The sequence below is a fragment of the Dipodomys merriami genome, unplaced genomic scaffold (genome assembly GCF_024711535.1).
Source record: "Dipodomys merriami isolate MVZ:Mamm:240054 unplaced genomic scaffold, mDipMer1.0.p SCAF_8, whole genome shotgun sequence".
NCBI lineage: Eukaryota > Metazoa > Chordata > Mammalia > Rodentia > Heteromyidae > Dipodomys > Dipodomys merriami.
In genome coordinates, this window is record NW_027206401.1 from 31093346 (window position 1) to 31113053 (window position 19708).

At 43.5% G+C, this 19708-nt stretch overlaps 1 protein-coding gene and 1 pseudogene across 6 annotated transcripts in view; both read left to right on the plus strand.

The window, feature by feature from the left end:
- The first annotated feature begins 218 nt into the window (after positions 1 to 218).
- On the plus strand, positions 219 to 965 carry LOC138819405 (large ribosomal subunit protein uL16-like; annotated as a pseudogene).
- A 12582-nt stretch (positions 966 to 13547) lies between these two features.
- Cdk19 (cyclin dependent kinase 19) overlaps positions 13548 to 19708 on the plus strand; it is a 142153-nt gene continuing 135992 nt past the window's right edge. For 5 of the 6 annotated variants that reach the window (XM_070010562.1, XM_070010561.1, XM_070010560.1 and 2 more), the window contains exon 1: positions 13548 to 13746. In XM_070010562.1, coding sequence (XP_069866663.1) covers positions 13619 to 13746 — 128 coding nt within the window. In that variant the 5' untranslated portion in view covers positions 13548 to 13618. The remainder of the gene's footprint in view (positions 13747 to 19708) is intronic. The other variant, XM_070010564.1, reaches the window with a different exon arrangement.

Sequence of the window (19708 nt, forward strand, 5' to 3'; positions counted from 1 at the left end):
GTCAGATCCTGAATGGAGTCACTTTGTGCTTGCACTTTCAAACCTAGAGCCAGAGCTGGGCACCAATGGCTCACACCTATAATCCTGGCTACTCAGGAGCTGAGATCTAAGAATCGTGGTTCAAAGTTAGCCCAGGCAGTAAAGTCCCTGTGAGAATCTTATCTCCAATTAATCACTCAAAAACTGGAAGTAGATCTCATTTCCTCCGGAGGGCCACTGAAGACTCTGGTGTCGCCATGGGTCGCCGCCCCGCACGGTGTTGCCGGTATTTGTAAGAACAAGCCGTACCCAAAGTCTCGCTTTTGTCGAGGTGTCCCTGATGCCAAGATCCGCATCTTTGACCTGGGGCAGAAGAAGGCAAAAGTGGATGAGTTCCCACTTTGTGGGCACATGGTGTCAGATGCATATGAGCAGCTCTCCTCTGAAGCCCTGGAGGGTGCCCGTATTTGTGCCAACAAGTATATGCTAAAAAGTTGTGGCAAAGATGGCTTTCATATTCGAGTACGACTGCATCCTTTCCACGTCATTCGCATCAACAAGATGTTGTCCTGCGCTGGGGCTGACAGGGTCCAGACAGGTATGCGGGGTGCCTTTGGGAAACCCCAGGGCACTGTGGCCAGGGTTCACATTGGCCGGGTAATCATGTCCATCGGCACCAAGCTGCGGAATAAAGAACATGTAATTGAGGCCTTACGCAGGGCCAAGTTCAAGTTCCCTGGTTGTCAGAAGATCCACATCTCCAAGAAGTAGGGCTTTACCAAGTTCAACGCGGATGAGTTTGAAGACATGGTAGCTGAGAAGCGCCTCATCCCTGATGGCTGTGGAGTCAAATACATCCCGAATCGTGGTCCTCTGGATAAGTGGAGAGCCCTGCACTCCTGAAGGCCTCCACCCACTGAGCTATATCACCCCCACTTTAATCATGTTCCCCAATAAAACTTGCATTATGTCTAAAAAAAAAAAAACCCAAAAACTGGAAGTAGAGGCTGGGAAAGTGGTCAGCGGTAGAGCGTTTGCCTTGCGTACATGAGGCCCTGGGTTCGATTCCTCAGCACCACATAAGCAGGCGGGGGGGGGGGGGGGGGAAGCCGGAAGTGGCGCTGTGGCTCAATTGGTAGAGCGCTAGCCCTGAGCTGAAGAGCTGAGGGACAGCGCCCAGGCTCACAACTGGACCCCCCCCCCCAAAACAAAACAAAACAAAACAAAAACAAAACACCTGGAAGTAGCACTGTGGCTCAAAGTGGCAGAGAGCTATCCTTGAGCAAAAGAGCTTAGAGACAGCGCCCAGGCCCTGAGTTTAGGTCCTATGACTGACAAAACAACAACAACAATACTCCAAACCCCCAAACCAAAAAACACCACCACCACCAAAAACGAGAGCCAAGAAGTCACCAGAAAATAGTTCCTAAGCATGCCTATCTAAAGCCCATACCTGTCTACTTTGTAACTGGGCAGGAACTTATACCCTTACTTATCAGTCACCTGTTATAGTGGGTAGTAAAATGCTAGGGTTCTCTAATGGAGGATAGTTCAAAATTAACAGAAATCCCAGTCCCCAGTATCTGCTCAAGGCACTAATTGGAAGTAATTTTTGTTCTGGCACCAGCCACATGAATTCATCTGATCAGAGAAAGAGGGTAAGGTTGGCATGTTAGTAAATTCAGCTACTCTTCTGGTTACCTGACCATTTTTACCTAATAGAACTCATACACTCATACAAAGTGGTCTTAATAAATATACAGTTTCTAAATACAGTATGCTTTCTTGGTATTACATGCCCATACAGACATTTTATGTTTTTTTTTTTTTTTTTTGTCGGTCGTGGGGCTTGAACTCTGGGCCTGGGCGCTGTCCCTCAGCTCTTCAGCTCAAGGCAAGCGCTCTACCACTTGAGCTACAGTGCCACTTCCGGTTTTCTGATGGTTTATTGGAGATAAGAGTCTCACAGTCTTTCCTCCCCAGGCTGGCTTTGAACCGTGATCCTCAGATCTCAGCCTCCTGAGTAGCTAGGATTACAGGCGTGAGCCACCAGCGCCCGACTCATACAGACATTTTAAAATAGAGGTTTATTAGGTAGTAATAACGTCCCAATAAAACATAGACCTGGGCTGGGATGGTGGCTCAGTGGTAGAGCACTTGCCTTACATGCATGAGGCCCTGGGTTCGATTCCTCAGCACCACATAAACAGAAAAAGTTGGAAGTGGTGTTGTGGCTCAATGGTAGAGCGCTAGCCTTGAGCTGAAAAGCTGAGAGACAGCATCCAGGCCCAGAGTTCAAGCCCCACAACCACCAAAAAAAAAAAAAAACCCAAACAAACAAAAACCATTTAATAATTCTATAATCTGCAAAATTTAATTTGTACCCTTTTCTGCCTCAAATCTTGGTGTTTTCTTTGCAGTGCTAGGGAAAAATTAATTTTAAAATTGTTTTCATCATTAATAATTTTTCACCTGAAGTTTAATATGAAATAAAGGTTTTTAGGGTTAGTCTGCAGTTCAGTGGTAGAATGCGTGATCAACTTGTACTAGACCATGGGTTGAATCTACAACAATTTAGCAAAGATGTTTATTTCTTCCTTCTTTCCTTCCTTCCTTTTCTGCCTTCCTTCCTTTCTTCTTTCATAAGGGACTAAAAAATTCTTATTTTTTGTCAAATGGGCAATCTTTTTTTTTCTTCTTATTCAACAATCTTTAAATTTAGGTTTTAACAAAAGTACAATGCTTATGTACCTCTAATCATATGAAATAATATTTATCAAATTAACTCTAGGAAATAAGAGGTTGTTCTTTGTTAAAAAAAAAAATCAGCCAGGCGCTGGTGGCTCACACCTGTAATCCTAGCTACTCAGGAGGCTGAGATCTGAGGATAGCGGTTCAAAGCCAGCCCGGGCAGGAGAGACCGTGAAACTCCTATCTCCAATAAACCACCAGAAAACCGGAAGTGGCGCTGTAGCTCAAGTGGCAGAGCGCTCGCCTTGAGCTGAAGAGCTGAGGGACAGCGCTCAGGCCCAGAGTTCAAGCCCACGACCGACAAAAAAAAAAAAAAAAAAAAAAATCAGGCCAGGTGCTGGTGGCTCATACCTGTAATCCTGACTACTTAGAAGCCTTATATCTGAGGGCAGTGGTTTGAAGCCAGTCTGGGCATGAGACTGCTATCTCCAACTAACCACCGAAAACTGGAAGTGGTGCTGTGGCTCAAGGTGGTAGCCTTGAGTGAAGAAATCTCCAGGACAGTGTCCAGGCCCTGAATTCAAGCTCCATGACTGGCAAAAAAAGAAAAAACAGAGAAAAAAATTCAGGTTTAAGCTGGGAGCTGGTGGCTCACTCCTGTAATCCTAACTACTCAGGAAGCTGGGATCTGATTCAAAGCCAGCCCAGCCAGGAATGTCTATGAGACTCTTATCTCCAATTAACCACCAGAAAACTGGAAGTAAAGCACTAGCCTTGAACAAAAAGATCACAGGATGTGCCCAGGCCCTGAGTTCAAACCCCCATGATAAACAATTAAAAAAAAAATTAGGTTTACATGTAAGCCTATGAAAATTTGCTGAAGCAGATTTTAAAACTGCAGAATCTAAACTCAATTAGGATTTTTTTGTTTGTGTGCCAGTACAAGAGCTAGGCCTTACAATATTCCTTAGCTTTTTATTTATTTAAGGCTGGCCGTTCCTTCTTCTGAGGTTCAAGGGACTATCATGATTTTTGAGGTTTCATAGAAAGAGGGTATGATGTGCACAGATGACAGAGCAGATGATATTGGTCAGGCCAGTGGCCTGCTTGATCATTATTTCAGTTCTAGTTCTGTAAGGGGTTTTGGAAGCATTGTGTGATGTAATATGGCCCCCAGGAGGTGACAATTCTTGCCCCAGAGTGCAGCATCACCATCCTGCTAATTGACCTCATTTGGGAGGTGGTCTGTTTTTTCCTGCTTCCTGTTGCTTGGGGATAGTTTGGTTCTTTGGTTATAAAGATGCTTATCCAACTCTCCTATCATTTAAGGAATTTAAGATACCCTGCTTCAGCTTCCCCACAGGTGAAAGTACAGGTATGTGGTACAACAGTCAATGAAAAGCAAAATAAATCCTTCATGTGCTCATTAGAGTAGCACTTTTAATTTCCTTCAAAACTTTTCCAAGGCTGGCAAGTGTGGTGGCTCAGTAGTAAAGCATGTCCTTTGGGTTCAATCCTCAGCAAAAACAAAGTAAAACAAAGCAAAATTAAACATTTCCTTTGTATTCACAACTTGACTAAGCAGTGAAAGTGGGCTAGTTTTTCACCTAGCTCACCTTCCAACATGCCTTACACACTAAGTTGAATTATTTGTAGCTTTTAATTTAAAATGAGAGTTCTGTGATCCTGCCTTTCCCTCAGAAACCTAGAGGCCATTATTGGGTTACCAGCTAGCTTAATTTTTTTTTTTTAATTGTCAAGGTGATGTACAGAGGAGTTTCAGTTATGTAAATAAGGTAAGGAGTACATTTCTTGTCCACCTTGTTACTCCTTTTCTCAATTTTCTACTTTCCTTCCTCCCACCCCTAAGTTGTACAGAATGTTTCCAATATATTGTCTTGTGTATATCATTGTTGCATTGGTTCCCCCCTTTCAACACTGTGCCCCAGGAAATACAGAACTCTTTGTGAAAGGAGAGGGAGGAGCTTTGAGCACAAAAGCTCAGGGACAGCTCTCAAGTACTGAGTTCAAGCCCCAAGAGACAGGGTCTGGGTACAAAAAAATTAGTATTGCCGGGCGCCGGTGGCTCATGCCTATAATCCTAGCTACTGAGGAGGCTGAGATCTGAGGATCGTGGTTCAAAGCCAGCCTGGGCAGGAAAGTCCGTGAGACTCTTATCTCGAATAAACCACTCAGAAAACTGGAAGTGATGTTGTGGCTCAAATGGTAGTGTCAGCCTTGAGCTGAAAAGCTGAGGGACAGCACCCAGGCCCAGAGTTCAAGCCCCACGACTCACCAAAAAAAAAAAAAAAAAAATTAGCATTTTGAAAACTTATATGTACAGATTTAGACATTGGGACTGGTAGCTCATGCTTATAATCCTAGCTATTCAAGTGGCTGAGATCTGAGAATTTTAGTTCAAAGCCAGGCTAACCAGTAACCAGACAGATTCTTTTTTTTTTTTGTCGGTGAAAAGGCCAAGCAAGAATGCAAGGCCCAAAGTTCAAGTTAATCAAATCAATTTTTACAAAATTTATGTACAAAGTGTTACTTATAAAACAATAATAATAAAGTCTAGGAGAGAAATTTATTTTTTATTTTTTATTTTTTTTTGCCAGTCATGGTGCCTGAACTCTGGGCCTGGGCACTGTCCCTCAGCTCTTCAGCTCAAGGCTAGTGCTCTACCACTTGAGCCACAGCACCACTTCCAGCTTTTTCTGCTTATGTGGTGCTGAGGAATCGAACCCAGGGCCTCATGAATGCAAGGCAAGCACTCTAACACGGAGCCACCTTCCCAGCCCCTAGGAGAGAAATATTAAATTGAACTATTCCTAAGAATATTTACTCAGAACATTGCAACTTTCCTCCAGTTTTACCAACAGTATCTTCCAGCTTGATTTTTAGTTGAACTGGCTCTTGAAATGAGGTTACAGGAAGCATTTTTTTCTTAGTATATAAAATTTTATACATTTCATTTCTCTATACGTATTTGCATAATTAAAACTAGTACAATATTCCAATTCTCTTGCTTCCCTTGGCCTCCTGCATACTAGACAAGTACTTATCACTGAGCTATTTTGGTCCTAAGCACTCCCTTTTTTTTTTTTTTTGGGTCCGATCATGGGGCCTGAACTCTGGGCCTGGGCACTGTCCCTCAGCTCTTCAGCTCAAGGCTAGTGCTCTACCACTTGAGCCACAGCGCCACTTCCAGCTTTTTTCTTTTTGCTTATGTGGTGCTGAGGAATCGAACCCAGGGGCTCATGCATGCAAGGCAAGCGCTCTACCACTGAGCCACCTTCCCAGCCCCAACACTCCCTTTTTTTTATTATTGGTTGTGGGGCTTGAACATAGGGTCTGGGCACTATCCCTGAGCTCTTTGTACATGGCTAGTACTCTGCCACTTTGAGCACAGCTCCATTTCTGGTTTTGGGGTAGTTGAGATAAGGATCTCACAGGGACTTTCTGCCCAGGCTGACTTTGAACTGTGATCCTCAGATTTCAGCCTCCTGAGTAGCTAGGATTATAGGTGTGAGCCCAACTGCCTAAACAGTTCTATAAAAAATAGAATGCTTGAAAAAGGATAAAACAGATTGTTAATATATCTGAATCACTGAGTATTTGAAAAATGGTGTAATGTCTTCAGGATTCTGAGGAATATTCATTTGTTAACATGGAATTGTATAGAATTTGGTCCCTTCCTGTCCCCCTAAAAGAGCTCATGTTAACAAATGAATATTTGTTAACATGAATATTCAGAGGAACATATGAACATGATATTATTTAACAACACACATATGTATATATATATGCGCATATATATATATATATATATATATATATATTTTTTTTTTTTTTTTTTTGGCTAGTCCTGGAGCTTGAACTCTGGGCCTGAGCACTATTCCTAACCTTCTTTTGCTCAAGTCTACAACTCTACCACTTGAGCCACAGCACCAGTTCTAGCATTTTCTGTTTATATGGTGCTGAGGAATTGAACCCTGGGCTTCATGAATGCTAGGCAAGCACTCCACCACTAAGCCACATTTCCAGCCCTCAATAGGGCAATTATAAAGAATACTTGCATGAATGACTGCCACCCCACCCAGTCTAGGGATGTCAAGAGACTTCCTGAAGATGACCTCAAGTCAAGCCTTAAAACAGCAGGAAAACAACTTGCTAAAGCTCTTGAATAAATTTTGCTGACCTACATTAGACTGGAGTAAGAGAAATTTTATCTCCGTATTCAAATTTGATTGTTTATAATTCATAATCTGGTCATGACTAAGAGCATAAGAATGAACAAATAGCCATAATTTGGCCTACTGTTTCCATCACATGCTGAGTGAACCTGACTTGCAAGATCATAGCTCAGTTGTGGTGACTAATCCATTATATGCTGGGCACATTCTCCTTGCCTTTTTTTCTTTTGGTGCCAGGACTGAGGCTTGAACTCAGGGCCTTTTGGTCAAAGCTGGCACTATTTGAACCATAGTCTTACTTCAGGCTTTTTGGTGAGATAAGAGTCTCTTGGACTTTTCTGCCCAGGCTGACTTTGAACCATGAACCTCAGATCTCAGCCTCCTGAGTTAAGGTTACAAGTGTGAGCCACTGGTACCTGGATGCTTCTTGCCTTTTAAATGTGAAAAAAAACCTGGTGAAACATCATATTTTTTTTCATTCTTTCATTGAAGGGTCTGTACCTAGGCATAGTGAACTTGTTAATGGACCCAAAGCCAGTTATACTCCAGCCAGAGTGGAGGCCTTGGTCTAACCTTTAAGTACCAAGTTCATGATGTTGCTAAAAAAGAATCTGAGGACTCATTATGTTTGGAATCAAGACAGTTTTATTAGTAAATCCAAGCAAAGCAAAGATGGAGAGATAATGCATGACCCAGACATAGGTGTGGGCACATCTGATAACAAGTGCTTCAATGTATACAGAAAAAGCAGGTTGAGGTTCAGCTCAAATTCATCATAAATACTCCCCTTGTTCTGACATCTGGTACATTCTGTCATTCTTGCTATTATGCCGTTTATCAACTGGACCTAGAGATTTCAAAGTTGGTCTGCTCATTAACTTTGGGTCATTGTGAATTATTTGGATATTCCTTCAAACAGAGAGAATGTGCTCTGCCAGCACAACACTCCCTTCAAGACAGATGTCTATCCTTCAGATAAATATTTTTCTTTGCAAACACTTTTTGTGTCCAGAGGTGTCATTTTCAGTGTTTCAACTCCCCCCCCTCCCCCCAGTGTAAATGTCTCTCTTTAGGACAACTTTGCTCAGTTCCCAGAACACACTATTTGAGCAAGCAAACAAGGCCAGAGGGAGAGAGCTATAATCCCCAACTCATTTTTCTCTGATCTATCCTGCTTCACACTGTACTTTGGATGTGTGCATGCCTGCACTGGGATTGGGATTTGAACCCAGAGCTTGGGTGCTTAAATTTTTCTACTTACCACTTGAGTCGCAGCTCTCCTTTAGCTTTTTGGTGGTTAATTGGAGATAAGAGTTTTATATTCTTTCCTGTTCAGGCTGGCCTTGAACCTTGATTCTTAGAACTCAGCCTTCCGAGTAGCTAGGATTGCAGAGATAAATTAAGTGTTAACTCGGCAGAAAGTAAGGACTGCCAAAGATTGCAGAAAACCAAAGTTGGAAGATGTAGTAAGCAGGGATTCTCTCCAAAGGCTTCAGAAAAACTAGCCCTTCAGACATCTTGTTTTTAGATTACTGCCTCCAGAACTGAGACAATCAATTCTTGCTGTTTCAAGTTACTCAGTGGTAATTTTTCACAGCAGCTCTAGGAAATGGCCATAGCTATCAATCAAGGTGTTTCTATCAGCAGCTTGCAGGCAGCTCTCCCTTTGTTTGGTCTGCATCTTCAGCAAATAGACAATCGTTTGATTATTTTTTCTCTTTGTTTCCTTTCCTTTTGTTTTCTTTCTTTAATTTTCCTTTTTCTTTTGAGATAGGATCTTGATATATGGTCATGGCTGGTCTTGACCTTTCAATCTTCCTATCTCAGCCTCCAGTATCAGATATCCTTCCCCATGCACGTTCTGGGTGAGATTTTATTTTATTTTATTTTTTATTGTTGGTTTTGGGGCTTGAACTCTGGGCCTGGGTGCTGTCCCTCAGCTCTTCAGCTCAAGGCTAGTGCTCTAGCACTTGAGACACAGTGCCACTTCTGGCTTTTTCTGTTTATGTGCTGAGGAATTGAACCCAGGGCCTCATGCATGTGAGACAAGCACTCTACCACTGAGCCATCTTTCCAGCCCTGAGATTTGATTCTTAACTCCATTCCTTCCTATTCCTCCTCATCGGCTGCCTTGACAACAACTTTGTACTTAGGAAATCTAGTGTCTGTTTCCCTAACAGCCTTCAAGCATAAATCATCTATACTAAAGGCAGCTTTGTTCTCAGACTTTAAATCAATGTTTATGTAGTAGGAATAGCTTTCTCAGAAGAGTAGCAAGATTTACATGGCAGTTAGTGGCTCCAAAATCTGATTTGCCACTCAGTATATTTCTGGTAGCAAAGGCAAGGACAGTTTCTTATATTAACCAAGAAAATGAGTGCCTTAGTGACAGTAGCAACTACACATTCTCTGTATATTATAAGCCTTGTGCCTCTTGCACATACCAAGAAGGGGAAATAACTGACAGCAACTAAATAAAGGAGCAGAAATAAAATGTGCCAAGGTCATCCTTGAACTTGAGATCAATCTGATTCTGTCTCCTGAGTAGCTGAGGTTACAGGTGTGCACCACCACACCCAGCTTAGAGGTAGTAATTTTAATATATACAAAGTAGGGTTTATGACAATGCTATGGTTAGTCATCTGGTGTTGAAATTTTAATCCTTATCTTGAAGTATTAAGAGGATGGAAACTAAATCTATGGTGTTTGCAGGTAAGGCCTTTGTGAGACAGTGAGGATTTGCTAAGGTCATTAGGTAGAGCTTCCATGATTGAATCTTGGTAGCTTTTTCTCCCCTAAAGGGCCATGTGTTTGGTTGTTAGTATGGCACTACTGAGAGACAATGAAACCTTTAGATAGTAAGCCTTAAGAGAAGCTAATGGGTGAAGCTCTCTCTTTTTTTTTTTTGTTTTTTTGGTTCCAGTTGTGGGGCCTGAACTCTGGGCCTGGGCGCTGTCCCTCAGCTCTTCAGCTCAAGGCTAGCGCTCTACCACTTGAGCCACAGCGCCACTTCCGGCTTTTTTCTTTTTGCTTATGTGGTGTTGAGGAATGGAACCCAGGGCCTCAGGCATGCAAGGCAAGAGCCACCTTCCCAGCCCCATGGGTGAAGCTCTCTAAGGAGATTGTGAGAGACAATTTCCTGGCCAAAGCATGAGTAGATTTTACTTTACCATACACTACTGTTATGATATGCTGCCTTGCACATAAAGCAAAAAATAAATGTCCTGTTTGTCTGTCACTGTCTCTGTCTCTCTCTTTTAGTGCAGGTCAAGTTTTTTTTTTTTTTTTTCCTGTGTTGAGGCTTGAACTCAGGGCCTGGGCGATATCCCTAAGTTTCTTTTGCTCAAGGCTAGTACTGTACCATTGAGCCCTAGTGCCACTTCCAGCTTTTTCTGAGAAGTTTATTGGCAATTAGAGTCTCACAGACTTTTCTGCTCCAACTGGCTTCAAACTGTGATCCTTAGGTCTCAGCCTCCTGAGTAGCTATGATTACAGTTATGAGCCACCAGTGCTGGCTTTGTCCCTGAGTCCTTTTGCTCAGCACTAGTGCTCTACCACTTAAGAAAAAACTCCATTTCTGGCATTTTTGGTGGTTAATTGGAGATAAGAGTTTCAGAGACTTTCCTGCCCAAGCTGGCTTAGAATCTCAATCCTCAGATCTCAGGCTCTGGAGTAGCTAAGATTATAGGCCTGAGCCATGGGCAATCAGCTAAGAATTCCTTCTTTCATAAGTACATAATCTATCCACTTTCAGAGAACTTTTCTCTTGTATGATCCTTGAGAAAATGAAGACATCAGATACCTTATTCCTGAGATGCCCTATTCCATTCCCAAAACACTAGGTAATCAAAGGGACAATAGTGGCAGGCCTGAAAGGCCAGGACTGGAATAATGTTATCTGAAGGACACTAGAAACTGGGCAAACTAGTGTTATCTAGAAGAAAACCTGCTTTCCTGCATGTACACACAAGATATGTTCCTTGGAATGCTGGTCAAAGGAACAAAGCAAGCTAAAGATGTCAGTGCTTATACAAACTAACCTGTAAAGCCCCTCTCTTTGTGATGACTGGTACATGGAAAGGACATTGCTCTTCCAGCCCACTGCCACTGGACTACTCAGCAGAGTGCTGTGCACAGGCTAAGTGCCTGCTATCAGAATTGCTCTGTTAGCAAGTTTCAATAACCCTTAAGTCTCACACATCATGTCTGGATACTTTCTTCAGTCTCCTGGCAACCTACCCACTTGCTAGCACAGCTGCTGGGAACTTAATTCTATCTTCCACATGACACTACATGTATCTGGATCCTGTCTTCTTTGTGTTGCATATTTTAGTCCTGTACTATACTATAAAGATTCACCTTTTATTTTTCTCTACCAACTCTTTTCTCTTAATATTGGAAAGTTATTTTATATATATATATATATATATTTAATTGTAAAGATACTGTACAGAGGGGTTACAGTTACATGAGCAAGGTAATGAGCCCATTTCCTATGTGTGCTTATTTGGTAGATTGTTTCCCAATATAAAAAGACTAATTTTCACTTTTTATCTACAACATTTACCACAGAGCCCGGCAATCAGAGCAGTTCAGGTTCTTAACTCTAATTTTTTTTGGAGGGTATACTTGAATTTGAACTCAGGACTCTGCTTGTTAGGCAGGTGCTCTACTACTTGTGTCAGGCCCCAGACCAAAACTGACACTTTTGAAATTTGAGCAAATTTCTCGAGGAGCTATTCTAACAAAAACAGCAGTTTTCTCTCACTCAGCTTTTTTTTTTTTTTCCTGCTCAAGGCTAGTGCTCTACCTCTTGAGCCACAGCTCTGCTTTCAGCTTTTTGGTAGTTAATTGGAGATAAAAGTCTCATAGACTTTGTTGCCCAGGCTGGCTTCAAACCACGATCCTGAGTAGCTAAGATTACGAACATGAGTAGATGTCTGGTTCTTATGTAGTCTCTTGATTGGACTTGGAATCCAAATGCGGGCAGTGGAGACAAATTAAGGTGAGGGAAGGAAGTGAAAGGTACATAAAAGCTGCCTCCCGTATGCAGTCTCCTGGATCATAAAAATTATCTAGAAATAGATGATACAGATAATTTTAATAGTGATGTGGCTTGGTAGAGAGCTTGTCTAGGATGCATGAAGTCCTGAGTTCGATTCCTCAGTAGTATATAAACAGAAAAGGCTGGAAGTGGTGCCGTGGCTCTCAAGTGGTTGAGTGCTTACCTTGAGCAAAAGAAGCTTAGCAACAGAGCTCAGGTGCTCAGTTCAAGCCCCAGACTGGCTAAATAAATAAATAAATGCAAAGTTCTCTTTACAAATTAATATTTAGTCAGTAGAAGAGAGCTGAAAAGTGTGCATCGTGTTGCTTACTAATTTAAGTACAAAGTTATTAAAATGCCAGAGGGGCACATTACAGTCTTCTAAATCATGTTTTTGTCCATGGTGTATCTAGAGCCCTAACCCATGATGATCATGTTCATTCTGATTAAAGAGAATTGCTTAAACATTCTGGGAGGACTTCACCATTATGCATAGGCTGTAAAAACTCTTTACAGTCCAACCCATATGATTGTTCTTAAAAGGCTGCATCTTCAGGCACTTCAATTGTCCTCAGACAGATGGCTCAAGCTTGGCTACTGCAATCACATATGCTAGGAGAAAACCAACTACAGAGCCAAGAATAAGATGATTGGCTGCCGTGGCTCAGAAGTTACAGTTCCCTTCTGCAAGAGCTAGGAAACCGCTGAGTGTTCAGGTTTTGAAATACAGTTTTTGCATCGTAAAGGAAAAAAGAGTAACCTATCAGGAAGAACCCAACATATCTAATCAAGAGCGGGAAAGAAGCCAAAGCCTGGGGATACCCACACACTAGTTAGAACGTCATTCTTCAGTCTCCACCAATGAGCTGCTGGATGGGGCGGGGCAACAGGCGGACCAACAGCCCTACAAAACAAACCGCAATCTGCAATACAACTGTCCTACCCAGTCCTTGTCCTCCAGCCTCAGGAGCAAGCTTCTGGGCCAGGTGCTTGATAAGTGCTTTTTTTTTTTTTTTCTGTCTTCCCAGCCCAGTGACTGATGGGGCAGAAACAGTTCCTTCTTAGCAGAGCAACTGCCTGCTTCCCTCCCGTTCATGCATGCTCAGAAAAACTCACTAAGTGCGTTTTCTGCCTCCACAGGAACTCAGTCGGACGCTACCTGGGTTGGGAGGGGTGAGTGAGGGCAGCCAGGAGGCGCCAATGCGCAGGCGTACGTGCCTAGAGGGAGCGGGGCTGAAGCTGTCCACAGCAGCCTGGGAACTGTATTTCGTGCTAGCCACACTTCCGTAGCTCTCGAAGACCTCGGGACTACATATCCCAGAAGCCACCGTGACACTGGGGGCCGGACCGGCTGGTTCATTAATGAGTTCGAGGAAGCCGCGGCTCGGCCCACCAGGTTCCAAAACAAGGAAATGAAGGGGGGAGGCGGGACTGGGGGTGTCTGCCGGAGCTGCCGCCGTCGCCGACGCCGCCGAGTAGGAGGCGGAGGAGGAGGAGGAGGTGGAGGAGGAGGCGGTGGCTGCCGCGGCGTCGCTTGCTGAAGGCGCCCGCGAAGCGGCGGGCGGCGCGCGCGCGTGCCTGAGAGGCGGCTGTTGGAGAAGTGGAGCGGCGGCCGCGGGGGGAGGAGGAGGAGGAGGAGGAGGAGGAGGTGGGACTGAGCAGCGGCGGCGGCCCCCGCGTCCCGGTGCCTCTATGGGGGAAGCAGACAATGGATTATGATTTCAAGGCGAAGCTGGCGGCGGAGCGGGAACGGGTGGAGGATTTGTTTGAGTACGAAGGGTGCAAAGTGGGACGCGGCACCTACGGGCACGTCTACAAGGCGAGGCGGAAAGATGGGTAAGAGCACGGGCGGGGGCAGTGGGCTCGCTCCGCTCCTCTACGGGGCGGGATGGGTGGGTCGGAGCCCTGCCGGACCGTGTCGGCGGGGTGAGGCGGAGGTGGTCGTGCGGCCGCGTCGAGGGGCCCACTCGGAAGGACGGAGTCTGCCCGTCCTCCCCCACCCCCCCGCCGCGCGGTGCCGTCGCGCCCCCTGGAACTCCCGCGGCGCTCCCCGGTCGGGGGCGTCGGTCCCGTCGGAGGGCGGCGGCGCTGGGGGGGGGGGGAGGGTGGCTTTGATCGAGCCTCGGGCTGGTGGCGGGACTCCAGTTGGGACCTCGGTTGGAGGTGGAGTTTGTAGGGTCTTGTCTTCCTGGGGAAGATGAGGGCTTGGTGGTGGTGGTGGGGGGACGGGGGGGGGGGTGGGGTTCGCTGCTGAGTTGCGGCTCCGGCCCTGGGCTAGTGACGGGCGTTGTGAAACTTCCAATCGGCTGAGCGCCTCCCCCGGGCGGCGGTTTGAAACCTCGCCCGGGAGCCCGTCGGGCGGGCGAGCGCTCGGGTCCTGGCTCTTAGGGCACCGCTGTCCAGAGACAGGCTTCTTTCCAGCCAGCCCGTGGTCTGGCTGGGTAGGACCTCGCGTCCCTGGGGTTTACCTGGACACTTCTCGGCCCCCTCCTTTTCTGCCCCAGATTTCACGGTCTTGAACAGTCATAATTCTTCACCTTTTTTTCTCCAAAGTAGAACCTCCAGACATACGCCTTCGTATTTTGCAAGCGCTAACTCGAGAGTTCGCTTGGTACCTATCTCCTCCAGCCATCGCCCTGGGTATCTTGAGTGTGCCTTAAAACAACAACAACCACAACAAAACAACCAGTCCTAGGGAGTGAACTCATGGCTGCCAATTCTCTACCCTTTGAGCCATAGCTGGTCATTTATTGGAGATAAGAGTCTCGTGGACCTTTCGGCTCAGGATGGCTTTGGACGGCGTTCTTCAAATCTCAACTTCCTGAGTAGCTAGGATTCCAAATGTGGGGCACCAGCGGCCTGCAAGGGTGTTCTTTTTTTTTTTTTTTATTTTCAATGAGTATTTATATATCTGCCCTTCACTTCATCCTTTATCCAGGGGCTATGTGCTAGAGTTTATCTGGAACCTGGAGTTACCAAAGAGTGAATATGGAATGACAACAGCTGGTCCTGAACCGTTGTTTCCCTGGGCGTTGAGGGTGAACCATAAGAACCCTTTACCAGTATTAGTAAAACGCAAGGTGGATAAGGTGTTGAGCACGTCTTTTGGTCTTGCAGTTCATACAGCAGGACAGGTGGGAACCACATCCCTTCCTGCGGAGGGTCGATTTTAATTAATCAATTTCTGTCCCAGCCTGGGCAGAATTCCCTTCCCCTAGGGTTCCCTCTTAGAATCTAAGAATGGTCAGAGTAGGCAATAGAGGTTTTAAGACTATAACGGACCACTATTGAATAAACACATTATAAGCCCCAATGACATAGTAAGATTTGTATTTGTCTGTGCACTAATAAGTGTAATTTGATATGGATAGATTAAAACCTCTAGGACCAAAGTGGACAGATGATATGCTGTGCTAATTTCATAAAAGGAGCAACAAAACGCAAATTTAAAATGTTTAAAATAAAAGCTTAATGAATATCACAACTATACAAGTTTAATGGATTATTATTATAGATACCTTTTTCTTGTAATAACTGTACAGACCAATGGTATTTCGTTATTTCTAGTAGTTCTTTCAGTTAATTGTCACATGTCTTTGAACAGAATTGTGGAATGTAAGGTACTGTAATTGATTTGTACTTTGTTTTTTGGAGTATCCATTTTCCTTGTTTTACTGGTATTCCTGTAGGGATCTTATCAGATATAGTTGGAGAAAGCACATTCAATATTACATTGTTGTGGCGCTGTGGCTCAAGCGGTAGAGCGCTTGCCTTGAGCTGAAGAGCTGAGGGACAGTGCCCAGGCCCAAAGTTCAAGCCTCACAATTGACCCAAAAAAAAAAAAAAAGAGTTCTCAATATTACATTGTTATAGAATATTGTGAGCTAGGTTTATTTTCCCATGCTACTCATCATAATTTCCTAACATATTTCATCTAAAGTATATTTTTTGGGGGGGGGTTAGTCATGGGGCTTATCCTCAGGGCCTGAGGCACTGTCCCTAAGCTCTTTTTGTTCAAGGTTCTATCCCTGAACCATAGCTCCACTTCCTGTTTGGAGTGGTTAATTGGAGATAAGAATCTCTCAGGGATTTTTCTGCCTGACCTGGCTTCCAACCTTGATCCTCAGGCTCAGCCTCCTGAGTAGGTAGGATTACAGGCATGAGCCATTGCTGTCAGCTTAAATACATCATTTTAATTTCTATTAAAGTAGCTTTCATTTAGCAGGAAAATTTTTACTAAAGTTAAAAAATAATCTGCTTTTGAATTGCAGTTTGAATAATTGGGCTTAACCAAAGATATAATTTAACTATTTCTATTTATTACTTTTGAATATTTCTCCTCTTAAGTGGAGCATACTTTTTTTTTTTTTTTTTTTTTGGTGGTGGGTCTTGAACTCAGGGCCTGGGAGCTGTCCCTCAGCTCTTCAGCTCAAGGCTAGCACTCTACCACTTGAGCCACAGTGCCACTTCCGGTTTTCTGGTGGTTTATTGGAGATAAGAATCTCACAGACTTTGCTGCCTGGGCTGGCTTTGAACCCTGATCTTTAGATCTCAGCCTCCTGAGTACTGGAGTATACTTTTTACTTTTTTTTTTTTGGTCGGTCATGGGACTTGAACTCTAGTCTTGGAGAGCTGTCCCTGTGCTCAAGGTGAGCGCTCTACCACTTGAGCCACAGCACCACTTCCATGGAGTATACTTTTTAAGTGGAATTTGTTAATTAGAATTTATATAGCTTCAGTACAAGATTAATTTGTACATCTTTAAAGTAAAATGCCTTATAATTTTTAAGAATCTGATTATTTCAAACCACTATGTTACATGTAAGAAAAACCATAATAAAGTTTTTTTTCCTCTTGGTTCAATTTGGTTGAGATTTGTAGCTTTCAGTAAACACCCAATGAGATTAGTTTTATGTTCATTGATAATCAGTCATTTGGAAGATCAGAGATTTTTAGTAATTTTGGGCTGTGATACAAATTTATGTAGTACAGGATTTTTTGTTTGTTTGTTAGTCGTGAGGCTTGAATTCTGGGCCTAGGCACTGTCCCTTGGCTCATCAGCTCCAGGCCAGCACTCTACCACTTGAGCTACAGCGCCACTTCTGGTTTTCTGGTGTTTCATTGGAATTAAGAGTTTCAAGGATTTTCCTGCCCAGGCTGGCTTTGAACTGCAATCCTCAGATCTCAGCCTCCTGAGTAGCTAGGATTACAAGTGTGAGCCACCAGTGCCCAGCTAGTAAAAGATTTTATACACTGATTAATTCAAAATTTATTTTGGTTAGCTAAGAAAAATGTATAGTGCTATTTTAGGGAGTAAGAGAAATTGCGGGGATGTTAAACAATTCTAGTGTATTTTTGTATATAACCAACAAATTCTTCAGGTCTTTAGAAGAAACACTGGGTAGAAATACTGAAGTATCAGCAAGAAAAGAAAACAAAAACATCTTTGTTTATGGTTTAACCCTGGCTTACAGAACCCTAGGATGATATTTCCTTTGCAATAAGATTTTAATTCAAGCTTTATTATGTTACATCAATTGACAATAGATTGGAGATGTAATATATTTTACTTTTTCACCTTTTAATTGAAGCATGAAAACTATACATATTTATGGGTCATTTTGACAGATGTATATATTGTATAATATTTAAATCAGGGGAAACATGTGTCCTAAAAACATTTATCATTTTTTGTGGTTAAAATACTCAACCCTTTTTTTTTTTTTTTTTTTTTTTTGGGTCCGGTTATGGGGCCTGAACTCTGGGCCTGGGCGCTGTCCCTCAGCTCTTCACCTCAAGGTGAATACTCTACCACTTGAGCCACAGCACCACTTCTGGCTTTTTTTTTTTTTGCTTATGTGGTGTTAAGGAATCAAACCTAGGGCCCAGGCATGCAAGGCAAGCACTCTACCACTGAGCCACCTTCCCAGCCCACCAAAATCCCTTCTTATAGCTTATTTAAAATGCATAGTATTGCTGCCATGTTCTGGTGACTAAGCCTGTATTATTGGATACTCAGGAGGCTGAGATCTGAAAATCCCAGTTCAAAGCCAGCCCCTGGCAAACAAATCCATAAGACTCTTAACCAACTAAGAGCTGGAAGTGGAGGTGTGGTTCAACCTTGAGAGGAAAAGGCTAAGGGGTAGTGCCCATGCCCTGAGTTCAAGCCCCAGTACTAGTACGCACCCCCCTCCCCCCCGCCAAATAATATACAATATTGCTATCTGTACTTAACCTACTGTGTTAGGCATGTACTCTACTACTGAACACAGCTCCAAAAGTTATTCTTGAAGAGAAGAGAACAGGTTCAGAATACTTGTAAACTTTCTAGTATGAGCAAGAATGAATAGTTTTTCCTCATTAGTAATAAGTTGCACATAATATTTAATATTTTATGGTTACAAATTTCAGGACCATATATCTTCAGTTAAAAACACTTTTCATTGATTAAGGATTATTCTTTAAAAGATGGTGGTGGTTGTTATTTTTGTGAAACATGGTTTCATAGCATAGTATTATGTCTGAAAACTGTTGTCCAGTAAAAGAATGTCCAGTATGGGAATGTAGCTCACTGATCCACTGCTTGCCTAGCATATGCATGACCCTGGGTTTCATCCTCAGCACCATAAATAAAAAAAGTTTATTTTGGGATGTTTTTGAAAGATACTCAGTAATTGAAAGTGAAATGGCTGGCAGATATCTTAGTTTCATTTTCATGTTAAGGTTTCAGATGATTGGTTGTGTGACTATATGCCATGAAATTCTTCACAAATGTAGTGAACGTATATAGAATACATATGGGTAAATTATAGGTACAATAGTAGTTTCCTGTTTTTTTCAGATTCTGCTATGTGTAGCTGCTGCTGTTCTTCTTGCTTTCCTTCATCCTTAAACTGTCCCTACTATAGGACCTTATCTGACTTGGATGGTAGTCAAATTGTTTAAGTCACTTCTGGTGTTGTTTTCATGCACAACAAAACCAGTCACAACTCTTTTTTGGAAAGCTACATTTCCTGTGGCTTTATATGACCACATCTAATTTTTTTGTGTGCTGATACTAGGCTTGAATTTAGTTTTTTTTTAAATTTTTATTTTATTTTTATTGCGAAAATACTGTACAGAGGGGTTATAATTACATAGGCAAGATAATGAGTACATTTCTTTTTTCTTTTTTTGGGTCTGGTCCTGGGGCCTGAACTCTGGGCCTGGGTGCTGTCTCTCAGCTCTTCAACTCAAGGCTAGCACTCTACCACTTGAGCCACAGCGTCACTTCTGGCTTTTTTCTTTTTACTTATGTGGTGCTGAGGAATCGAACCCAGGGCCTCATGCATGCAAGGCAAGCGCTGTACCACTGAGCCACCATCCCAGCCCAATGAGTACATTTCTTATCAAGCATTGTAGCTTCCTCCTTTGTTTCCCCTTCCCATCCCTTCCCATCCTCCCCCCCCCCCCCGGCCCCCTCCAATTTAGTTTTTTTCACTCAGGGATGGTGCTCTATTGAACCAAAACTCTACTTCTGTGTGTGTGTGTGTGTGTGTGTGTGTGTGTGTGCGTGTGCGTGTGCGTGTGCGTGTGTGTGTGTGTGTGTGCGTGCCGGCCCCCCCCAATTTAGTTTTTTTCACTCAGGGATGGTGCTCTATTGAACCAAAACTCTACTTCTGTGTGTGTGTGTGTGTTTAATTAGAGGTAAGAATCTCATGGACTTTTCTGCTCAGGCTGGCTTTGAACCACAAATCTCAGGCTTGGGGTAGCTAGGATTACAAGCATGAGCCACCAGTGTCCAGACGATCACATCTAA